General features: G+C 37.8%; 1 protein-coding gene across 1 annotated transcript in view; it reads right to left on the bottom strand.

Annotated features, from left to right (window-relative positions):
- Window positions 1-1743: 1743 nt before the first annotated feature.
- LOC139151021 (polycystin-1-related protein-like) overlaps window positions 1744-24519 on the bottom strand; it is a 38797-nt gene continuing 16021 nt past the window's right edge. Inside the window, exons 13-40 of the mRNA XM_070723538.1 lie at window positions 24345-24507; window positions 23774-23872; window positions 23363-23544; window positions 22567-22761; window positions 22226-22359; window positions 21485-21704; window positions 21028-21122; window positions 20047-20172; window positions 19708-19825; window positions 19172-19356; window positions 18223-18376; window positions 16739-16830; window positions 16105-16339; window positions 15633-15897; window positions 14470-14665; window positions 14059-14283; window positions 13530-13617; window positions 12881-13170; window positions 11720-12595; window positions 10803-11041; window positions 10065-10242; window positions 8792-8969; window positions 7931-8053; window positions 7170-7457; window positions 5442-5764; window positions 4101-4356; window positions 3383-3649; window positions 1744-2666 (exon numbers count right to left, since the gene is read on the bottom strand). Coding sequence (XP_070579639.1) covers window positions 2503-2666; window positions 3383-3649; window positions 4101-4356; window positions 5442-5764; window positions 7170-7457; window positions 7931-8053; window positions 8792-8969; window positions 10065-10242; window positions 10803-11041; window positions 11720-12595; window positions 12881-13170; window positions 13530-13617; window positions 14059-14283; window positions 14470-14665; window positions 15633-15897; window positions 16105-16339; window positions 16739-16830; window positions 18223-18376; window positions 19172-19356; window positions 19708-19825; window positions 20047-20172; window positions 21028-21122; window positions 21485-21704; window positions 22226-22359; window positions 22567-22761; window positions 23363-23544; window positions 23774-23872; window positions 24345-24507 — 5954 coding nt within the window. The 3' untranslated portion in view covers window positions 1744-2502. The remainder of the gene's footprint in view (window positions 2667-3382; window positions 3650-4100; window positions 4357-5441; window positions 5765-7169; window positions 7458-7930; window positions 8054-8791; window positions 8970-10064; window positions 10243-10802; window positions 11042-11719; window positions 12596-12880; window positions 13171-13529; window positions 13618-14058; window positions 14284-14469; window positions 14666-15632; window positions 15898-16104; window positions 16340-16738; window positions 16831-18222; window positions 18377-19171; window positions 19357-19707; window positions 19826-20046; window positions 20173-21027; window positions 21123-21484; window positions 21705-22225; window positions 22360-22566; window positions 22762-23362; window positions 23545-23773; window positions 23873-24344; window positions 24508-24519) is intronic.

Here is a 24519-nt window from a genome sequence, read left to right as displayed (position 1 = left end):
TTTGCGTAATCAGAAGTCTACTCAGCCATTCCAGTTATTGTCAGCACCCCCGAGATTACCAGATATTATGGCCTGATTCTTTGCTCCAAACGTCTTCTTCAAGTACCGTTACGCGGATAAGAAGCCTCAAATTATTGTTAATTAACATAAAGACGAATAAAACAAAAACCCCAGTGTGGAAATCAGAAACCAACAAAACATTGCACGTTCCACGGGGAGGATGCTCCGTCAACAAGAGAATGACAACTGCAGGAGTCTTAAAATCGTAGGTTCAAGATTATGTAGGTTTTATTTCCGTCACTGTATATGTATTGATTTCTGGGTCCTTCCCTTTTTCGAAGACAACACACATGCATTGTGTCGCACTATAAAACTGTTGACGAGTACAATATCTCTTTCATTATCGGGAATATTTTGTATTTCGGAAAGAAGTAGTCAAGTTTTATAAAGTTTACAGGAAGACTCGAATGGAGAAGAAATCTTTTTTAAAAGTGGCAACTGACATCGATCTGAATAAATCGATCTAATCCCCAGTCTTACTCATTTACAGCCTTGAATTAGCAATCAACGGGACACAGTTATATGAAAATCTAAACAGTTACGAATAGTCAGGCAATTCTTCAAAGTTTAACACTAAACGCAAGAGACTGTCATAATATGGAGGTTTTGATCAGTTCGTAGATTAAAAAGCAGCTTGCGTTGTAAAACTGTTTTCAATTCGAAGAAAAACAACGACAGAGTCGAAAACTTGTAAAAGAGATAGCGATAGTTCAGATCGATATATGAATAATTAAACAGTTTACTAACAACACACCGAAATGGCCCGGCAACACTAAAATGACCGCCGTTTTCTATTTGTGCCATTATTCTGTACTGTTCCACTTAGGCCTTTATATCGTAGCCAATGAAGAGCCAAAAGTATCTTAAATAACGATAGAGTCTTTCACATCTCACTCAGTTCTTATTTAATGTTACCTTTGCAACTCTTAAATACTTTTATTGATCGCAATCGTTCGAGAAACACAAAAGATTAGCAACGATGAGGTGGTCGATTTTCGCCCATTGTATATTTAAGAGGTGTCTTTGCGCATGTGCAGGGTCAGTTTCTCGGGAAACGACACGCACTGGATGATGACGTATATATATTGACTGCTGTCATCATATGAAGGGAGACGTCTTGTTCGACCTATTCTCGGTGATTTCCTCTTTGCACAGTGTATTGTTTTTAACACATTTCACCAATGTCAACAAAGACAACTTAACGCCTTTCATATAATGACCAGTTTGGAGACGATAGAAAATTTCTGTTTACATAACACGATTGGAACTAATTTAGGATAATTGGATTTTCATATTTTGAAAATTTCTCAAAAGTGTTAGGTGTCATATAGAATGTTGCAGTATCACAAATTACTCATAAAATCAAGTGTTTAATATAAAAAGAAAAGGAGATGAGATAACATTTGTAGATTAAATCGACATTACTTCACCATCCAATTATCCCAAATTAGTTCCAATCGTGTTACATTTAAATTTACTTTCTGTTCCGAATTTATCGCAGTTACGATTGGTTTTCATGAACAGGTGCACGCGTCGAGTTTGCGCGTGAAGGTAATCAAAGTACACGCATGTGGGTTGCGAGACATAAATGTACAAGTTCAAGGTCGCACATCTGAAAATGTTACAACTTCTGCCTTGTTTTTAAGGTTTCGAGTAATAAGCAAACAACGACACATACAAAGTATGCTATTTCTATGCACTTTATTAATCTAAATGGAAGCAGGAAAAGGGCTCGTTATTTCTTAAAATTACAATGGGTTCCATAATTCATGCTCTGTCATTTTGTTACAATGAGTTGTTGATTATGCCACAGGCCACGGTCCTTCCACAACGTGCACAGGCTATGAGTGCCATAATTTTACTCAGTATCCTTTGAGAAGGTGATAATAATACTTTCAAAAGTTGGAACCAGGTCTAGCATAAATGACACCACCACGTTCGGACTTACGTTACTCAAGGCACGCGTTTCTTTGAATGCTTCTAAAATCTCGCGTGATTTTGTCATTAGTGAAGGAAAAACGTTTGAGCTCATGGGTTTGCACTGAGAAGGTAGATTGGGGTGTCTGCAGCATCCATATTTTTGACCTTTCAAAACATATCAATTGAAATGTTTGCAAATTAGACATACGGAGAGTTTCATCATCACAACAAGTACATGTAAACATGTAAACATACATACATGTAAACCTATTAGTATGTATTTCTATAAAAACCCAAGGATTTCTTCATTTTCTTTATCGTTTGTATCTGTAAGCAGGTGCCTTGTTAGCTTTGTAAATGATGGATGTCCATAACAAGTTCAAATTACATTTCCAAAATTGCTACATTTTCCTATATACACATCATTGAACTACAAAATAGTAAAAAGTATTCATCTTCTTAATTTTAAATCGGATATCTCAATCTCTAATGATATAACTCTTCACAGAACAGGCCTGATAATCAAAATGAAGACGTAAAGATAGCCCTCGGTGATTCATCAACCACATTTCCAAGTACGTCTTTGCTGGCGCTTTTCTCTGCCCTGACGAAGTTGTTCAATCGATCGACCATCGCTGTCAACTTGGCTTTCATTTCTTTACAGTCAAGTTCGATTGGGTCCACTCCTGTGCCAATGAATCAGGATAGCACAGTATTAAAACAGACACAGATATATATATATATATATATATATATATATATATATATATATATATATATATATATATATATAATTTAGTATTTAATTTAATTTAATTTAGTAGTTTGTGTCATTATTCATAAAGCTGTGCTTTTTGCATAGAGCACTGTACTTTCCCACCAGCACATCTTCATACTTCAACTGTTCCCCGAAATTGTCGTCTTGGTAAATACCTGATGAACATCTATGGAGCTTTGGATGATGTTCACTCTTTGCTACATGATAATCGTCACGAACTAATCTTTCTGATGTCATAATTTCATCATTTATCTGATACCGTCTTAGAGAACACATAATGATCCGTTATTTGCATTTGCATGACGTTAATATATATATATATATATATATATATATATATATATATATATATATATATATATATATACATATATACATATATATATATATATATATATATATATATATATATATATATATATATATATATATATATATATATATATATATATATGCCTCCAGCATCCCTTATATATCTCGCTCTACTTTTGTATTGAGCACTTTGTATCGGACAAGTCGAACCGCATACTTCGTATATATATATATATATATATATATATATATATATATATTTTGTGTATAAGGAAATTATTGTATTATTGACAGAAGCACGTTAAACATTACCTTCAACATACTGATCATGTTGTATTTCCCGCTGGAGGCGCTTCTCAGAAAAGCCTGTCCATTTCTTAAATCTGTTGATCATGAAATCTACAATTTCCAATTGATTGACCAAGCGATCGTTGTCTGCCTTGACGCGGGAAAACCCCTCGTTTATGATTGACAGGAACATGTTGAGTAAAATGAACATCACAAGCATGACGTAAAAGAAGAAGAAAATAGGTCCCAGGTAACGGCTCGCTGTGACCATATCTTCGAATTCAAATTTACCTGGAGGAATTGTGTGAAATTGAACGGTGAAATCATCAAACAACGAGAAAGACACGTTGATACTAATACCTACCAAATACTGCTTAACTTTACACCATGTAAAAATCTTTACATAAAACTAAATTCATGGACAAAATTTGCTACGTCTACACATTATGTGCCTGTGGGCGAATGCTGGAATTCTATAATTATATTTATAGCATCAACTGCAATAGAAACGTGCTTTGTCAACACAAAAGCTAAACACCGATTGCAAGTAATTACAATGTTAACGGTTGCTACAGTTTAAGTGTTACTTTAAGCAGCTTTTTTCTGTAATATATGCCTTTTTGTTTTTGACCTTTCTTAATAAGTTCTGGGTTTTGTGTTAATAGTTTTGAATTTCCATTTGAAGTATTTCATAATACGCAAAACATCATACATACTAAATTTGTCTAGGTGGCCAACTTACCAAGGAGTGTTGAGAAGAGCGACTCCACAGTCAATACGATGGTACAGAAATCCCTCAGAGCGATGCCAAAGATCAGGTATGCAAAGTGCGCAAACGCAAAGAAGAACAATCCGAAGATGATGAGGAAGAGGAACACTTCGTGGGAACATGCCCGGATGACCTCAGAGAGAAGCAGCATACGACGGTTAAACTTCAGCAGTTTGAGAAGTTTCAATGTTGACAGGAACAAAACAGTGGTGATCGTAAAAGCAAACATCTGCAGGGAAAAAGATAGACACAATGTGAGCCTGATGACGTTGCATTTAAGTTACGAAACTTTTAAAGAAGAGTTCTATATACTTAAATCATGGTGATAGTGGTACGTTTTTAATTATATTATTCCCTCACATTTTTCTAATTTCGACAAAAGAAAATACAAGTGACGTATTGACTATATCACCACGAGTAAGTTACGAGTCTTACTCCAAGAGTTTTAAAAGGAGCCCCAAAAGTGTCAGATCAGAAAAGAAATAACACAATGGGAACTAATTTGTGATAATTGGAGGGTGAAGTAATGTCTGTTTCATCGGCAAATGTACACTCATCTGTTTTTCTTTTTAGGCACTACACTTGCTTTTTGGAGTAATTTGTAATATTTCAACATTCAACTATGGGTCACCTAACACTTTCGAGAAATTTGAAAAATATAAAAATCCAATTCTCCAAAATTAGCTCTAATCGTGTTAAATGTAAAAGTTTGAGAACCCGAATATCTGTCCTCGAGGCGCATTCTGCCTTAAGAAAATACCCACAGTCACGGTTTTTCGAAAATGTTATCTTAATCCAGTTAATACGGGGATGGCGGCCATTTTGAATGTCAAATAACGGTAAATGTTAGGTAGTTTGTTTCTCCAGTACCAAACTTTGATAAACCCCTATTTTTATTTTTGATTTGGTAAGAGAATGGTTGAGAGTTTCATCGAGGAAAGTTCGACGCATTCTACCTTAAAGAAGACTTCTATATACTTTAATTATGGTGACAGTTTTATGTCTTAACAGAAGCTGACCTGACCTTCAAAATTAAAAGGCCCGATTATCTTCTCATCCAACAGCCAAAGTTTTTGATACATTACAAAATTTGTTCTTTCTTGTCACGTGAATGTTTAACATTGAACATTAAAATACGACTATCAGAATAATACTTTAAGATACTTTAGAAATTATGACGTAATGTAATTGTTGCTCAATGTTCTGATAGACATTACACAGCAAAGGCGAAGCAGCTTTGATTTGTAGTGCTTAATGTGATTTCTGATTGATAATGTCGTTTTCGCATGGAAACGTTGATATAGTTTAACTAACCTCGTCCCAGTAAGCTAAATACTGAAAGTTTGTGAAGGCATTCCTATTTTCTCTGTATCGGTCAATGACCGACCAAGACACAGTTAATCTGTAGAAGTACATGACAATTGCTGTGACTGCTAGAGATAGAGATATTATTTCCATCCAATTCCAGAAGCTCTTCAAATATTTTTTCTTCTCCTTCCACGCCATCTTGCCTTCACGGTACAGGAAATACAGGATACACAGAACGAAGCTGACTTCCGCAGCCATAACGACGTACATCCAATTGCCATAGTAACGGTCAAGGGGCATGGTGTGAAATTTGATGTACGGAAAAGCACCTAAGAATTAAGTGAGAGGTTAACGACAGATTAACTGGGTTCGATACCGCAGTTACAGCGAAAACGGAGTCAGCGTGGACTCTCTGTTGTGTCGCGCGACAAAATAAACGCAGCCACTGAAGTTTTTTTGCAGACTGAACACACAGACAATGTAGCAAATGTCATGAAATCTTTTCTATTGAAAAGGCGTGCTAGCGTTACCAGGACTTTTTGAACGTGTTGATTTCGTCATGGATGTGTAAGACAAATATATCCATGTCTTGAACAAAATAATTGAAAAAAAATCTAAATTTCAATATTATCGATGATTTTATCCACCTCACAAACTGAACCAAGGGTTTTCCGTCTTGAGCTGACGCTAAAAGAGGATAGCCTCAATGGAAAAACACACTAGGACCCGACCCTAGTACGGATAGTCGCTGGGGGTAGAGGTGTCGATCAAAAAGTCGACGGTGTGCTCGCTGTCGTCGGAATTTCGTCTGGACGTTTGTAATAGACGTACGGCGATGAAGGTGGCATCGAATAATATAGATAAGGTGTCTAATACTGGCATTTCGATGGCAGCAATCTATATTGAGCCACTTGATGCGATGTTTGTTCGGTTGATGCTTTCCCCGTTTCGCTGAAGTTACCATCTCGATTGAAGTTTGCGTAGATGCAGACGCAGGAAACGTGATACCGCGCCGTTCAATTTAAGCTCTTTCTGTACACAATTTACCGTATTTTTGGTTTTATTCTCAACTCGCCATGAAGAACATTTTGTAACAATAAGAATACAAATTGAATCTTTTGTTTGATTTGTGGGATTGATTGAATAGGCGGTGTGCATTTGATGTCATTTAGTTTGGGTGTTCTGTCTGAAAAAACGTCTGTGGCTGCGTTTATTTTGTTGCCCGACACAACAGAGAGTCCACGCTGACTCCGTTTTCGCTGTATGTGTACTCTCTTTTACACATTACTTAAAAACATCTTGGCAAAACTGTTTGCCATGTGTACGCAATTCTATTGTCAGGCTATGCAGACTTGCACACGTAATTAAAAGAAAATCAATCAATCAATCAATCAATCAATCAATTAATCAATCAATCAATCAGTCAATAAATAAATATTGTAAATTTTTTCGAATGTTTTAAAAATTAAGGTATGTAGGAAGAATATAAATATGTGAAAGTACTTGTGTTCGTGTAGGAAAGATGATTACATAAAAGATTTTACAAGTTATGAGGAAATGGTCATTACGGATTAAACAACGCTTATTATAATTATGGGCGATTCTTTATAGTTCAACTGTTTATCTTGCACTTTATGAAGAAGTTTAGAACTTGGGTGTGTCTTCATACGGGAAGTATATAATTGACCAATTTCTGGTAATTTAAATTCAAAAAGCAATTCAAATTTGACCCACCTCCAGTACGTAAGAATTCCACAAGCAAGTATGACACAGCGAACAGATTAGTAGACGGATTCAATAGAACAAATTCGATAAAGACAGCTCTGGTCTGTTGGTCAACCCATCTGTTCGATTTCAAGTAAGCAGCCATGTTCATTGCAGTGACGTAATCATTTCCGAGGTTTGCGACATATCCACCACCGTTATAGAGGGCGTGTTCTGCGTAGTAAGGGTATGAGTCGATCTCGTGCCACTTATTGTATTTCCAAGTTGAAAGATACTTATCTCTATAGTCCGGTTCCTCTGCCAATTGTATAGAGATATTATGTTAGTCATTCGGAGGACAATCTTGGCGAAACACAAAATTAATACAAAGCTTCTTAGAAACAAAGTGCACCCTTGGATGTCTTAGAGTTATTCATAAACACAAACAAAACTTTCAAATGGGGTGCAAAAAGAATAAGCATGCAATTTATAATAGTGCTTGATGTTTGTTTGTATTGCTCATGATTTTGTTTGGTCACAGCAAACTGACACACATTTTGTCTGTTACTTTTTTAACTGCGTTTGTTATTAATGATGAAGTTTTTGAACGCCTGCAACGACTTTTCATCGAATATTTTATGAAATTGACCCGGAATCGAGATTTCATAAAGATATAAAATGCATGGTTTGTTATACTGGATATTTGTTGGATGCCCGTACATGTGTCTTTGAAGCGACAAATAGATTACTCATTTCAAGAGAAACGGTCTCTCAATAATCCAGGGTCTCACCAGTTCCGTTACCGATCACTTCCCAGCCTTCAAGCATATTTTCAGCCAGCTCATTGGAGTAACTGTATTCCTTACTACATCCCTTGACGATGTCTTCGAAATATTCATGGATTGTGCAATTTTCTGAAATTGATATAGATGATTTGATGATTGGCCGAATTATTAATTCACCCTTCTTGCCATAATGTCAACAGATCCCCGCTCGCGATTACTTATGTCGTCATGCTGGCAAGCATTGAGTTTAAACGTGACATGTGACTGACATCTTGCACTTTTTCTTTTTCACTATGTGGTAAACGTGTGTTAAGTCACTTTTAGGCACCTTTGGTCTGTCCAGCCATCTTGGCGTTTGAGTATTGTTGTGCGCAAAATAATATGTAAACCATAATTGGATGCGCCTGAAAATTCCTAGGACTAGCCTAATTTGCCACGCCGTCCAAGCTGAAAGTGTCCCATTTCATTTAACAATTTGTAGCCCATGAGAAGACATAATATTGACAGGATAATATGAGCTACTTGATGATAAGGATTCGAAAAAACAACTGGTTTGACGTGCTTTAAAGCCGCTGTATATACCTTTGTACCTTATAGCATGTGATTCGGAGAAGATCGTGTGATTCATAAAAGGTAAGTAGAAACTGAGTTTCAAAAACGGTCCCTACTTCTACAAGCTCTCGATTTTTGCTGTTACATCTTAACATGTGGATACCGACCAGAACCATACTACTGGGCATACTTTCTCACGGCATTGTTCTGATAAAAACACTTCTCGTGTAACGACTCTGAATAAATTATTTCAAACTTCTCCAAGTTTACATAGAAGAATTTTTATTTCCTATTATGCCAAGGTAAAATACTAACCACTGTGCACACGAAGTTGTCTAAATCGAGCAATACCGATCAAGACAGAAAAGCGATCTGCCGTTGTCTTGGTGGTGGCGCCATAGGTGTCCGCTTGTCCGTTATACCAGTTGCCGCTGAACAGACTCGGTATCAATACATTTTCCGTGTAGTTCCAGAAATAATCTCTCTTCGAAATCTACGGCGACGAAAGATCAAAGTTTATTCATCTTATGCTTTGCCCAGATTATGGATGGACAATTAATCTTAAATCTCGCAAACTAGGAATAACTGTGTATTGTTTATTTACTAACGTCACGTATTATCACGAGATAAATAAGGACCTGTACGTACATGTTATACAGAGTACATGAATTAATCGGGTAACTGCTGTTGATAGTTTATCCGATAATTAATCTTCCGTAAGACTGAAAGATCCGTCGCTCGAGGACGCTCTCTACGCTCCCCTCTCCGTAAGGGAGGGGGGGGGGGCGTAGAAAGCACAGCACTAATATCTCAGTGTTTCCGACACAAATTCTCGGCCTTTGAACAAAAGGCAGGATTATTACCCCGTTACCATGTCACCCTGAACATCAGAAACGCATGAATTTATTCATTAGAATCTTATTAAAATTCTTCTGCAGCAAATGGGAAGCCGTCATTGTAGATGTGACGACGGCAATGATTCTGACTATTACGGCGGTGATGATATTCATGGCGGCGGTGGCGACGACGCCGAAGTCGGAACACATGATGGTGATAATGATAATGATGATGGTTACAAGAAACACGATTAGAACTAATATGGGATAATCGGATTGTCATATTTTTCAAATTTCTCAAAAATGTTGAGTGCCCTTTAGCTAAATATTGCAATATTACAAATTAATCATAAAAACAAGTGTATTATTTAAAAAGAAAAGCAGATGAGCTTACATTTGCAGATTAAACAGACATTACTTCACCATTCAATTATCCCAAATTAGTTCCAATCGTGTTAAGATTACAATGATGATGATGATGATTGCAATGATTTTTACAATTTAGATGACGGTGATGTTGATGTCAATGATGATGAGGGTGATGAGGACTGTGATGATGATGATGATGATACTTGTTGTGATAAAATACTATTACAGATATAGGATGTCACACTCACAGCTGCCATTGGAAAGGCTTACTCATATTCGACATCAAAAATCTTTTCAAGTTTTCGACTCGACTGAAAATTATCTCGGAAATCACACCATTTCTTCAAGAAATTCCCGTAGTGCATATTGTAACACACTCTTACCATATCAAAACGCATTTTCCCATGATAGCTTGCAGACACAAACTCACTGACTAACGCCTTGTTGATGAGATGTCCCGCCGGATCACGATTACCGTAGCATATTATCATCAGTAGATAAAGAAACAGGATGTAGAATAGGATCTCCTTGATAATCCCATACATCTTGATCTCTTTAAACCTTAAAGGTGGTCATAAATTTGACTTTAAGCAACTAGTATGTAGCAGCAGTAATATCGACTCTTGGAACAGCTCAAACTTGACTTCAAGATTTGCACTGTCGATCAATGTCATGAATTCAAGTGAGCGTCTTACTTGGGGAAAGTGTTACGAAATCTTTAGAAAACCACAATCAGTTGGTACATGTATTAGCCAATTGGACGACATTCGTACAACGACGCTCTCTCTCCAACTTCTCTGTTTATTCGTGATCAACACAACCTTTATATATATATATATATATATGTATATATATATATATATATATATATATATATATATATAAAAGATAGATAGATACTGATGTTTTTGACAGCTAAATTTTAGTCCCGACAAGAATTCATTTTTCCACAATAACATTGAATATTGTAGATAATGCGTTGTATGAGGACTAATTCTTTGTATTGTCATATACTTTAGAGTAAAACACATGAACGTATCTGTTTTCCAGAACAAAAATTAATGAAAACATGATCAAAACTTACAGCCCTTTTTCTTGAACGTTTTTAACGATTAATTTACCTCGTTTCACGTGCCTCCTGAAGTTGGTCGGTATCTGGTGGTCTAACGGCAGACAAGCGCAGAGCTTTCTCATTTTCAAGTTCAGCCAGTTTCACCGGGTCGTTCAGTTCTTCAGCTGTCATTCTCTCATGAACCCACTCCTCATCTTGACTGAGATGCGGAGATTCAGTTTTCTCGTCATCGTCTTCATTGTCTGGATTCTTGATGACAAGTGCGTAAAATGTGGCCAGGAATAGTACCTGATAATGATATCATGATTAACCATGATGAGTATATGCACATTTTTGCCTTTTAAAGGTAAAATACGTATAATTTCTCGCTACGGTATCGAGTCTGTAGCTTGTCAAAGGAATTCAAAAATCTCTGTTTAATTTCCACTCTTTCTTTCTTAAAATACACCTTTATGCCGATATGTTTTTCTGAACGAACTCTTACTTGGTCAAAACATATGTCCTGGTATGACCTAAACAAATGTATGCAATTTGGCAATATCTTCCGTACAATTAAACCAAATCAGATGAAATATGAAGAAAACAGTTGTTTGTTCCGGAATCAGTTGACGATATGCTGTGCATATACTTTAAGCGACAGGTTGTAGTGAAAACACAAAATGGGTACAATATTGCCAAGTTTACGAGAAATTGTTGAAGTCAAATTTATTGAAAGCAATGTATCCTCCATGTTTGTGAACGAAGCCTCACTTGTACTCCTTGTATGAATCTATAAGCCGCCATGGGGCAGAGAATCAATCTATGTTGAGTCAGGGCTATCACTCAAATTGTAATTAATCAATTTTTTCATCGAAGATGTATTTTCTTGATTCCCGTCCCCAAACCAAAAAGGTGTAACCACACTATAGGCCGAAGAGAGAATAAAGGGAAGTTTAACGATTCTGTGGCGCCAATTTATACATTTACCTTAATTGGTTGAGTAATCAGTACATCTTGAATAATTGAAAACGCCATTGACTTGAGCCACTCCTGAGATTTTTCTCTTCCGAATTGACCAGCGACCTCAACGGTCATGACGAACGCAGTTGCCATAGACACAAGGGCTAGGAACCAAGCGACATATATAAAGCCCCAAGGAAGCTCAAATTTCTTTTTCTTTTTACGCGTTTTCTTGAAACCTGCAGCGGGAGTTTTCATGTATCCGTCAGAAGTCATCCCTAGTGAAACTCCTGAATAGGAGATGGTGCTTATAACGCTTTCTGGTCGTGGTGTAACTGACTGCATCCTACTTAGTCCTGGCGTTCCTGATTTTAGAAATCCACTGCCATCACACGCACTGAGAACACGTAGTTCGCGCTCCAATTCCAGTTTAGCTGTGATTCCCATGTGTGATGACGCGCTTGCAATATTACGCTGGTATACCGAAGGAGGGCGCTTTCCCTTTCCAGATCTACAGCAACAGCAGTTTATTGGCGGGTGCTCTTTGACGTTACGAAAGATCTGAACTACGATCAAATTTACTGGAAACACCATCAAACTGCTGATGACCCCAATGCATAGCTCGGCCAAGGTGAATTTGATTGGTCCAAGCTGGTACTCCTGTCCACTTCCGGTTCCGGTTACATCGACATTGTAGAATAATATGTTTGCCATCATTGTGCAGAAGAGAAGAGACACACAACAGGTGGCGCGCTGGACGCGAGTAAAACGGCTGCGAGGTGGTCTGATGAAGATCGAAAACCAAAGGTGACCATCACTGATATTCCGTCTTGTTTTACTGTAGAAAAGATGTCCAAAGCTGGTCAGCTCGCTCTTGCCAGCAACGGGAATAACTCGCTCTATCTGAGAGAGAAAAAAAACTATACTCATCGTTTCTATACTTTGACTCTTCAAATTGATCGATTTGTTAAAATACAAATACTGAAATGAGTGTAATTAAAATTGACATACGCTGAGAGACAGCAGTAGTCAAGAAAAAAGAGAAAAGCATTTTGTCTTTGGTTGTAACATTTTAAATTTGACTAAGCTTATCTTTGAACTGCTGCAATACAGTGTCTGACACATGTTGGAATTCACACTATTAACAAATGTGTGCATATGACTTTCTGTATACTGATCACATCTCACCTGGCCGTCTTCTTCTTCAACCGCAAGCCAACGATCTAACATGAAATAAAACATCTTGTCGTTTTGCAAATCTTTCACGGACACTCGACTCAGAAACCAGCTCGGAAACTTTCCACCGTTGTCGTGCCACAGACGCACGTGAACAAGGTTGCCAAGACTACGGGGAACAGCCATTACGAAACTGTCCACTCCTCCACGCTCGAAAATTTTACGCTTTTCGTCCACCAGAATGCGAGGTTCCGTCTCTCCCCTTTCGCCCGTCACGATGATGGAAACCTTTGCTGATGTCGCTGTGGAAACAGACAGAAATTCTTGTTGCTCCTTGAAAAAGTACTTGTCAATCAATAACATAGATTTGATACATTAATAGAGAAGATTTGCTTCACTTATATTAACATACGTTCGCGAGTTTGATTCCAGGCTGTGTAGCTGTATATAATTATATTCTTTATATTAAATTGTTCTACCATATTAGTTTCCCGCTTGATATTGCGACGATAAACCGATTGCGAACTTCAAGAAGAACCGCATAATTATCGTTCCGTTCTTGCGACTATTTAGCAAGAGATGTTCTATCACCTCCATTTTGTTCACATGAATAATTTGGTTACAAATGTTAGAGATGAAATTAAAAAAAAGAAACGCTGACCAGAATTATTGCGTACGCCAGTGAAGACAGTCAGTTCATAGAAGTACTTGTCTCGAGGGTCATTGTCCTTCAGTGGAGTCGCTCCAACCTGTGAAAATTGAACATTAATCGATACGGAATCATTTCGTTTGACTTATCACCATGAGACTTTGGACTTTCAGTCTTGAGGCTACTGTAGCTCGAATTTCTTGTTTCGCTAGGAAATGCTCACGGGTGTCTATATTGGCTATAATATGGTATCAAAGTGGAATATATTTTGAATACGACGTGTGCTATTTGATATGCATGTTTCCTCTTACAGTAACACATATCTCGAGCGAGATTGAAATACAAACACAAACACCTCAAGACTCTGAGCATCCGCCTTACTTTTATGAAAAAGGGTAACCGTTGACTATATGGGCAAGTAAGGGACTTCCTCAAGTTGTATGTAAAAAGTGTTATTGAAGTAAACATTTTTACGCAGTATAAAAAATATATTGAAAATTCAAACATTACGATGATGATAATATTGAACTCTGATGTTCACCTTAACCAGATCTCTCTTATCAGCTTTCCTGGCCCAGACAAGGACGGCGAGATAAGCGCCACAGCAGGACACCAAGAATGCAAAGACAACGGGGTTCTCGTGGAGTTTAGTGAACGCTGAATCGCTGAAATCAATGGTGTTCATGGGTATTTGAAACCCACCACCGAACAAGGTAAGATGTGTCGCAAAGCATTGGGTATTCGTTTTTGTCGACTTGGGACCGACCTACAAGGTTAAAAGAAAATAAATAATTTACATTCGTTAATGAAGTAAATCAGCTCTGATTTATTAAAATACATGTTCTTGCCTTGTGGTGTTCAAACTAGTTATGTGCGACCATTCATGACGTCGACGCCGGTAAAATGTTGTTTACAACCCACTCAATCGTACGACAGAAAACGTCTTGCCTACCTCCATACCGTCCTGCTTCCAAACATTTTCCTCAAAGTCGAAGTACTTGCACTGTGATGTGTATTCAGTTAACCTGTAGTACAGCTTCCAAAAGTTGTCATAGTCAGAATTTGCCAGGTAGTTATCGGCAGCTGACGCATTCCAACCCCCACGGTGTTTTACAGCAATATAAACATCGTTGGAAACATTCAAGTAGCTTAAAAATATTCAAAAGATTCCAGGCAATTATTTTCAGTTTTGAAATCCAGGATACTTACATGTATGAATCAATTAGACGCCGTCACTAAGGCCAAAAAAAGAAAAAGAAATGTTTCTGGTCATCGCGCGCGTCACTTGAACAACAGGGCGTCACCCTTTTTTTCTGTTTGTAGCCGTCGGCCGTGGCTGACACCAAACCAAAATGGCTGAAGAGAAAGAGAAAATTCTTTGGGGGGCATGATCAGTGACTGCATGAACAGTATATATGTGACTATATTGATAAAACTATAAAACTGACCCTCCTCCCTCCCTTGAGGGAAAAAAATAGAAAAATAAAAAAATAGTATGCGCGTCGCCGCACCATTTTTTAAAGAAAGACCTGACCAGAAACATTTCTTCTTTTTTGCCTAATAGATGGAGATTGATCATATCGTTTTTTAGTGTTTCTTCATCGGAAAACTATCATTGAGATGCGCATGCGCAACTTACTTCAAACTCTGGTCCCAACATATGTCAGCAGTAACAATATAATTGGAGCTTTGACAATATATCGTTCCCTTTTTCAAAAGTCAACATGTAACATGTATTTGTAAAACATTCCATTCAATGATCTTCCAAATAATTTTCTCAATACTATCACTGAGGTTCACAACACACCTCAAACACTGGACCCAACATACGTCAGCAGTAACAATAATCAGAGCTTTGATAACCAAGATTCTTGTAAATTGGTTTTCAAGAAAATGAGCCGTTTACATTCGTCTTCACGGCTAGTGCATGGCTGGAGTTTTTACCCGAATCTCGGCTGGGCCTTAATAACGGAATCTCAGAGATATCGTCCCCTTTCCAAAAGTTAACATGCAACATATATATTTGCAAAAGTCTCCATTTCATGATCCTCCAAATAATTTTCACAAAGCCGACACATATATTTAGGTAAAAAATAGAATTTGCATTCTTTTTACCTTTGGATAAATGAATTACTGAAAAAACATGTCCACAAGTACGGTTCGTCCAGTTCCCACGAGTTGTCAACATACAGTGTCTCATTCTCTGCGATAGAGTAGGTTGGTTGCCGTGGCAGTGTGCAGTTGAAATGGTGGGCACCCGGGTCGTCAGACGGGTACATGCCAAAACCGAAGTAGAGAAATATCGTCACATTGTCCGTGTCGGTGCCGTTGACGTCAAGAGGGCGAACTTCGACTGTTAGTGCCGCCTCCTCGTCTAAAGCTGGAAAAAGAAATTTAGAAAGAACAGCGTAAACTTCAATGATGCCATGCATGCTAGCGAATATATAGCCGTTGTAGACACTTCAGAAATTTGGACGTTAATGCTCTATTTTGTTGACTTTAATCCATTTCCTATTTTGTCACAAAATGTGTGTTCCGTTGAGAGAAATTTAGCGAAGCTGACTTTTCAGGCTAAATTTTTACTCACTTATTTTGTGCAGTGCGGTGTTTTCCCCTGCCGGCGTAGTCACACTATACTGCCACTCTTCGTCAAAGCTGGTGTGTGATTGGTCACGTGTCAACCACACTTCAATTGGTTTCTGTAAGTCCTTCAACTCTATGGCTTCACCTGTATCATTTGCCAGATCAAGCGATAACAGTCGGCCTTGAACGCTGTTTGAAGTGTTGGTCCACGAAACGAAATTGTCATCGTACGTGACAACCTATAGAAAGCGTGAAAATACTTGGAATAATTCCATCGATTGAAAATAATGAAAGGACACATTGCATGAACAATACTTCTAAGTAATGAAAGTTTACGTGAGATTTTTGAAACGGCGAACAACTATAGCGGCAAAACTTAATCTGAAAAAGTTCACTGGGTCAACCGTGAGTATGCCTATGACGTCACTACCGTAAAAGTTAAGTCGCTCTAATAGAAGTGTAAACCTTTTTTTTTTATAATATGCAGAGTATTTTGAAGGTGAAGAGTATTTTATAAAATAACACTGCGGTCGCATTTATCATTGAAACTGATTCGTTCTGTAATTTTTCGTTTTTATCGACAAGCATTATGGTTTTGTCTGAATGATGATCTTATTCTGCAGTCTGGGGCACTTTACCTTTTGGCCTACGTAAGTTATGTTGTCATCACCAAACATAGTATGGATGTCTGGAAGCTGCAATGTAACGCCATTGCCTTGGTCGTATTGTTCTGAATTGTCATGAAAACGCATAAAAACTGTCGTGTTAGTATGCGAGATTATATTACACCAATATGCGTAAATTCAGCGATCTGATTGGTCTAGACCTGAAATTACCGTGCAATTCCGCTATATAGCACAGATGGAATGCGCGCAAGCTCTCAGTTAGAGAAAATAACTTCACATTTCTCGCCAGAATTACAATATACTGTATGATGTAATAGCGACAAACCACCTAAGCAACGGGTATACCATTCGATTTTGTCCAGTTCACACCATATATGCACTCGCTATCGCTCGTATAGATACATATTGTGAACAGGTTAAAATCTCGTGGTATACCCGTTCCTTGGGTTTGTTTATTGCCTAAATATTAGACATGTCACAAACACGCTTGCATCGATACTATCGACCACTAATAACGCGTTCGTTTTACCGTTGCTACAAAACACATCAACAAGCCAACAAACTTAGGACAAATTTAGATCATAATAAACCTTTTTCGCCATCACGTAAAGATACGGTCACATCATCACGAACCTTAGAAAGTCGTCGATTTCCATCAACGAACAACCAGAAGAGTTTGTCTCCAAAAATGTCTAGAGTATCAACGCCCGATAAAGGTAGTACGTACCCCAATCATTTATCACCAAATCAAGAATAAAAATCAGGGGCCACTATGCAAAGTTTTGTCCTAGAGAAAAAATTTATCTGACATTCACAAATATTTGAAATTCAAAATGGCCGTCATCCCTCAGTTAACTCTATGGGGAGAATTAATCTTTTGTTGTACGAATAAATAAGATGGTGAATATGTTTCTTACTACAAGAATAAATAAGATGGTGAAAATGTTTCTTACTCCAAGAGCTTCAAAATGTGTAATGAATGAATTGTAAGCATTTGAGAGTCCGAATATCTGACCACGCGGCGCATTCTACTTTAACGTCTCCTCAGTGAGCATGGCTTGCAAGCCTCCCTATGGATATGTATGTAAATTTGAGGCGACCGAGTAGCTTTAAGGTAGAACGCACCTCGGGGACAGACATTCGGACTCTCAAACTTTTACAATTCTCTTCTGATATACCACATGTGGGGGTTCGTTTTAAAGCCCTTGGTGAAAGAAAACTTTTCACCAGCTTAGTTTTTCGAAATTCGAAAATTCTTATTTTTCTCCATAGAGTTAACACAGGGATGGCGGCCATTTTGAATTTCTAATATCGGTAAATCTTAGGTTATTCATTTCTCTAGTACCAAAATTTGCACGGCGACCCCTATTTTTATTCTTGATTTTGAAAGAGAATGAAATATCCCTCGAGGAAAATATTAGCAAAAGTTTAGGTCTTTCACTTTCGAGTTGCATACTACCTTAAGGGTGACTAGTATAGTAAAATATGAATCTTACTATTTTCCATGCTGTCAGTGAAGGTCATTCCAGCTGTTATACCAATTCCATTACCGGACACAGTGACATCGTCTTGTCCGGCGACCATTTTGTCACTAATGATACTCGCCACGGACATTGTAAGATCCACGGCTTTTGTCGTGCGCTGTTTGGCCTTTAACAGAAAAAAAGATGGAAGATAGTTTATACATCAGCCGAATGTAGTGAAAATCAATGTTTCACCAAATTGTCGTAAATAATGCATTCATAGTATTTCACTTATCCAGGTTATCTCTACAGAATTGTTACCAGTTGTGTGTGTGAGTGCCTTCTCCTGGACATTCACACCTTCAGATCTAAGACTCATTTCTCTAGGACAACTTATCTGTGACTTAGTTTAAAGCACCAGTGAACATTGCTGATGGATACTAGACGCTATATAAAATTATTTATCATATCGTGTGTTTGTGTGTGTGTGTGTGTGTGTGAGAGAGAGAGAGAGAGAGAGAGAGAGAGAGAGAGAGACAGAGAGAGACAGAGAGAGAGACAGAGAGAGAGAGAGACAGGTACAGAGACTTCACACTCGTAAAAAGTGCCTTCTTGTGGATGTTATCTTCCTGTACTCTTTAGGGGTGGTCCATTTGATATCTAAGGGGGCCTTGGAGATTGATGAGATAGCATTATTTTTTTTACCTGATCCATTGTACATTTTTCCTACTGTCTAACTTTTTTGTCAAGCCTTCTCTGACTGATTTGCTTTTTCATGGACAATTGCTGGAAATCTTTTTCCTCTGAAAATCTTCAAGACTTCCAGAGTATCAAATTGTCTATCCCTTGTCCCCTTTTATTTTTTTAGCATAACTGTCTTTCAAGGCGATATATATTCATCAAAGAAGAGAATGAATGAGATGTGGCTGTCATTTATTATATAGACATATCATTCAAGATAGGTTGCAATGATTGTGTTTACCATTTCCTTGGCAATACTTGTGTCTGCAATAGCCTGATCAATATCACGTCTGCGCCTGCGCTTTGCATTCAAGCTGTCTGCATCCGGTGCTGGCGTAGAATCAACATCTGCTAGCTGAGCTTGTAATGCTGCTTCTGTCGCTTCATACTGTCGGACGGTCACTTTACTGGCTGACATAGAGTTAGCTTTTCGATGAGAAATAGAAATACAAATCCCAATTAAATCACTAAAGAGCACTGCCTAAACAGTTTTAAACGAAACCATAATGTTGCACCATCGTTGAAGACGCAGTTTAACGAGGAGTGTGGATTTGAGATCGTAAAAAATCTGTTTCCCGCAAAATGACAATTTCGCTGTACCGAGTAACACCAACAAGACTGAAGATTTTTCAAATAAAAATGTTTGTCTCCGATGTTTCCATATTAGCTTTAATTTCTAATCAAAATTATTTTATGAAAATGCTAAGAAAACAGTATAGGATGCTGGGAAAAGGTACTCAGTCCGAAAAATTTTATTTTTGACATATGGAAACTTACAGACGACAGCAAGCAGCCCACTTCCCGCGTCTTCTATGTAGTCCACCATTGTCTGGCCTTCACTGGTTTTCTCTTGTAGGAACGACGTCCATTGGTCGCACGAGTCTAAAATAGTGTCCTGTGTAATGAATGCACCGAAAATGTGTCAATGTCGAATCTAAGATACATCCGTTTTCAACTTTAATGATAGGGTACTCAGATCGGCGTGGCAGCTAAAAACAGTGAATTGCAAATTTATTTCATAGATGCAAAGATTCGTTGGGATCGCAGACTATGATAAAATATAGGAAAACAATAACAAATAAGAAACTGACTTCCATTCAATGAGAATCTACGCACCTGAGCTGTTTCGTCGATTTCATAGGGGTCATAGGTCACCGTATCCATGGCTGATGTAAAGTGTTTGAATTCCCCCATGGTTGTAACTGTCCCAGCAGCGATACCCTCTGCTAGTTCCGTCCTTATCTGTGAATAGATGGCAAAAAGAAACGAAATAAAGATCCAAGACATCTATAAATTATGACTCATGTCTTAAGATTCAGTGCATGGATGAAGATAAGTGGATACAGACCTTTTGGATGCGAAGTCTTCACTTTTGTCCTATTTATATCATATAACTTTCAGATCGTTACCTTAAGTCAAAATGAAATCTTGCTGCACACGTCGAGCCAGGACTAGCACTGGCGGTCCTTTAAAATGTACCAGATGCCAAAAGATATTTTCTTCCTTGTAAACTGCAATGAACGACTACAATACTCCTCATTAAGGTTTGATATCGGTTAGATTGTTAGAAATGCCAATCTTAACAATAAGACTAAGCTGATGACCAAAAATATGGAAAATATTTGCATTCACGTCACTAGGTCAAAACGGAGACAACCGATACAGAAAATTAACGAGTCTTGAACTTTTTAATATATAATATGTTTAACGCATAGTGATATATAATTAATATGTTCTGAATCACAGCCGACTGCTTTTATACTATTTATTAGAAAAGACAAAATAACACGATTGGAACTAATTTGGGATAAATTGGAAGGTGAAGTAATGTCTGTTTAATCTGTTAATGTAATCTCATCTGCTTTTCTTTTTACATTACACACTTGTTTTTATGAGTAATTTGCAATATTGCAACATTCAGCTGTACGGCACCGAACACTTTTGAGAAATTTGAAAAATATGATAATCCAATTATCCAAAATTAGTCCCAATCGTGTTAAATGTCGATTCATCCACTACAAATGTAAAAAGATCTCCATTGCCAGGTCAATTTTCACTGTGAATAAAGCTCAAAAGACAGTCACGAAACTACATTACCAACGTATTTTCTGCCCTGATAAGCTCTTCGTCGGCGCTGAGCGTACTTTGTGTCGTGTAGATGACGTCACCTGTTGACACAGTTGTCCCTGGAGCTGAAAATGTTACGGAACAAAAATATAATGACACGGTGTTCAATGTTCGAATTTTACGTTTCCGACGAACTAAAAATCATATGTACTAAATCTTAAATACCCGATATTCCTTTGACACCTCGATGACACATCCGATGTGATTCCGGAATACAACATTAGGGGCACGACGTATTGAGAAAACGGAACTTTAAATATGTTAAAGATTGCTCATTTAAAAATAACACTTTCTTTGCATGGATGGAAGCCATGGAGGAATGTTTGTTGTCATATTTCATCGAATAGAATGATGCAAACTCTTTCATATGTTTCCTTCTTTGATACATTTGATGACTAATATTCTTTGCGGTCAGTAATAAACTTACAAGTTGTTGGAGATATCACAACCGTTGAACTGTTAGATGATGACGTCACTGTGGACAGTGTCGACACAGCATTTAGCATCTTGGCACACGTGCTTGCAATGTTTGCCGCCGCACCGGAATCTCCGCGACCAATTAGCTGCTTCATTAGGCTGTCCTCGTTCGAGGTAAAACTTTTGATCATATCAATCGTTTCTGTTTGGTCAAATCCAAGCGGGAACACCTGTTTGAAAGAAAATAAACACTTTGTCATGTCCTAACTATCACGTTTGAAAGCCAATCCTCTTTACTACACTTTTCGGACACGAAATAATTATTCTATTTCCAAAGACGTTTTGTCGATCAACGCATTGGCTTTCTGGCAATCTTCCGGCGACAATGCCACAAAAGACTCATCTAACACCCCATCATCACAGAGGGAAACATTAATACCGAAAAAACTATCACGAAATATATCTATTGACTTTGTAGACTAGTTAGAATGCCTGAATAATGATTACTTTAATACTTTTACTGGCATTGGATCACAACAAAAAATCCGCTAGATTCCTTTAGTTATGCATTTATCGATAGGTAGAAAAATTGGTCTATTATTAGAAAACATTCTCCTTGCATTACCCGCACAGATACTATATGCATGCAATATAGTCTTTGTGAGACTACTTACATCTCATAGTTTCGAATGGAAAACTATTTTGAGCACTGAACTAGGAATTCGATGAAAATATTGTGACGTCACAGTACCTGAACAGTCAGCTCGTCAAGGTCAACGTAACTTCCGTATGAATCTTCTACCCTGACTAAAATCGACACGTTATAATCATTGTCTTCCTGACCTTCAGGTAGATACACTGACTCATCCATGTACGCCTTCTCACCTTGAGAGGAAATGAAATGTCAAACAAACACGAATTTCGCAAACGTTTTCTTGCATAATGGTATAATTTTCTTCTTTTGTGCAGATTCTGAGCTTGTTACAGAGTGTGTACCTGTACTTTGTCATAAGTGTCGCTGTAAATGGGTAATATTATACATGGGTATCAGCTTGAATGGATACAAATCAACAATAACTGTGATGAACTCACCACTGTAGATCCAGGTCCAGTCCGTACCATTGCTGCCACCAATGGCAAACCTGTAATTTAACGGTCTGTCCGGGTCGTCCCATCCCGAACAATGCACGTTGAAAGTAGTATTCAATGCTGTACCGTTTGTTGGCGTGACGTAACAAGTCCCAACTACAGGAACCTCATTGGTGAATATCTCGTAGGACGCCATTCCTACAATAGTGCATGAAAATAGTCAAGACGAAGAGTTGCCAAGTAAACATTAATGTAAATTTCTCAGTTTGTAAGGTTGCAAGTACAATTTGCAGCAATATCACCATTACCATTAACATGTAGTGTAACTCTATATCGGGTGTCCTGCACGGATAAATGATAAACGAAATTCACTTGGTTCATGGGAGGGGTTAACTATTTCAATTTCTGTCAGCTTTTTCCGTAGCAACTATAAGCAAATGTTGCACCATATAGACATTGTGTACGCGCTCGATATTCAATGAACTTGTAGATTTAGTTTTGAAAATATCGTTGTTCCAAATCGTGCAAGAGGGTTGGAGGTCAAACACAATTAGTTACGTTTGTCCTGTACGTGTCTTTATAGTTTATATGCTTTGAAAGTTAATTACGTCTGTATGATATCATTGACATTAAAAATAGTGAAATTGATTCAAACGAACGGGAATCATTAATTGAAACAACACGCTAAATCATCGCCAAGACTCTTCTGCCATAACATAATAAATAACTTGGCTTTGACATTTGTAGCATCGCGACGGAGAACGGCATGCATGCATACAGACGGAGTTTTCCATCTTACCGTAGTTAGTAAAATCATCATTCCTGGATACCACCACTTTGATACGATAGTAAGTCACGTCCTGTAAAAACCCTTTCTCCAGCGAGAAATTCTGACCATCATTTCCGGTTCCGGAATATGGAAGCCACTGTGAGGAGGACACTGTTCTGTATTTTCCAGTTTGGATATCTTGGATTTCCCACCTGCCAAGATGTAAAGGTGATAAATTTATATTTATATTATTGTCGTTTTGTGTGAACTATGACAATAATGACCAACATTTTATACTGGCATACACAGACACAAACACGCACATTCATTCACTCTGTCTCTGACCCACTCTCTCTCTCTCTCTCTCTCTCTCTCTCTCTCTCTCTCTCTCTCTCTCTCTCTCTCTCTCTCTCTCTGATTGACTGTGGACGTTTAAATCACCTGTAGTACAGTACAAGTCCCCGAACCCAATCTTCGTCATGAGACTCCAATGAAAAGCGACTTGTCGTGCTGACCTTGTCCAGACAGTTTACTTTACATCTGTAAGCATTAATAGAAAATTAGGTCCGAATATCCCAGAGGCAGAATCTAGTCTTGATCAAGTATTGTCATCATTAATCTTAAAAGCGCACAACACAGTAAATCAGTTTACTTTTATTCTTTCCTGACTCTATTATCTGAACAAGATAACATAGTATTCTGTCCGTTGTTCCGAATGGTACAATGCAGAGAATTTTGGTAAACAAGGCACAGTGGGTAATTTTGAAAAACCTACCAGCAGATTTAGCAAGTGTTTTACACTACTCTTCACACTCTGCTCGGTGCTGTCTCGATAAAAAAATGATGTCATATAAGTACTCTTTGAATCAGACAATGCTTAAGAAGGTGTATTTAAATCTGAAAAGTTGTGTACACATATAGAAGCATTTATGCGTTATTTTGTTTTGAATTCCAATAACAACACCAGCTTCAAACTGAATCCCGAGTTCTGACGTCATCGCGCGTCACTCACGTGATTGACATCCTTGGCGGATCACCTTCAGTAACGTCAAGAACCTGATAAGCCACGCTAATTCGGTCATCCTTCATCACTATCAACTTCAACTCGTATTCCATTTCCCAGTACATTCCAGTTGTGTCAATGTATATGTGCCCGGATGTGTAGTTTATCTTGCCTTTAAAATCAT

Source organism: Ptychodera flava, chromosome 15, assembly GCF_041260155.1.
Source record: "Ptychodera flava strain L36383 chromosome 15, AS_Pfla_20210202, whole genome shotgun sequence".
In the NCBI taxonomy this organism is placed as follows: Eukaryota; Metazoa; Hemichordata; class Enteropneusta; family Ptychoderidae; genus Ptychodera; species Ptychodera flava.
The sequence above is the reverse complement of the archived record's forward strand: the minus strand, read 5'-3'. Positions and strand labels throughout refer to the sequence as shown.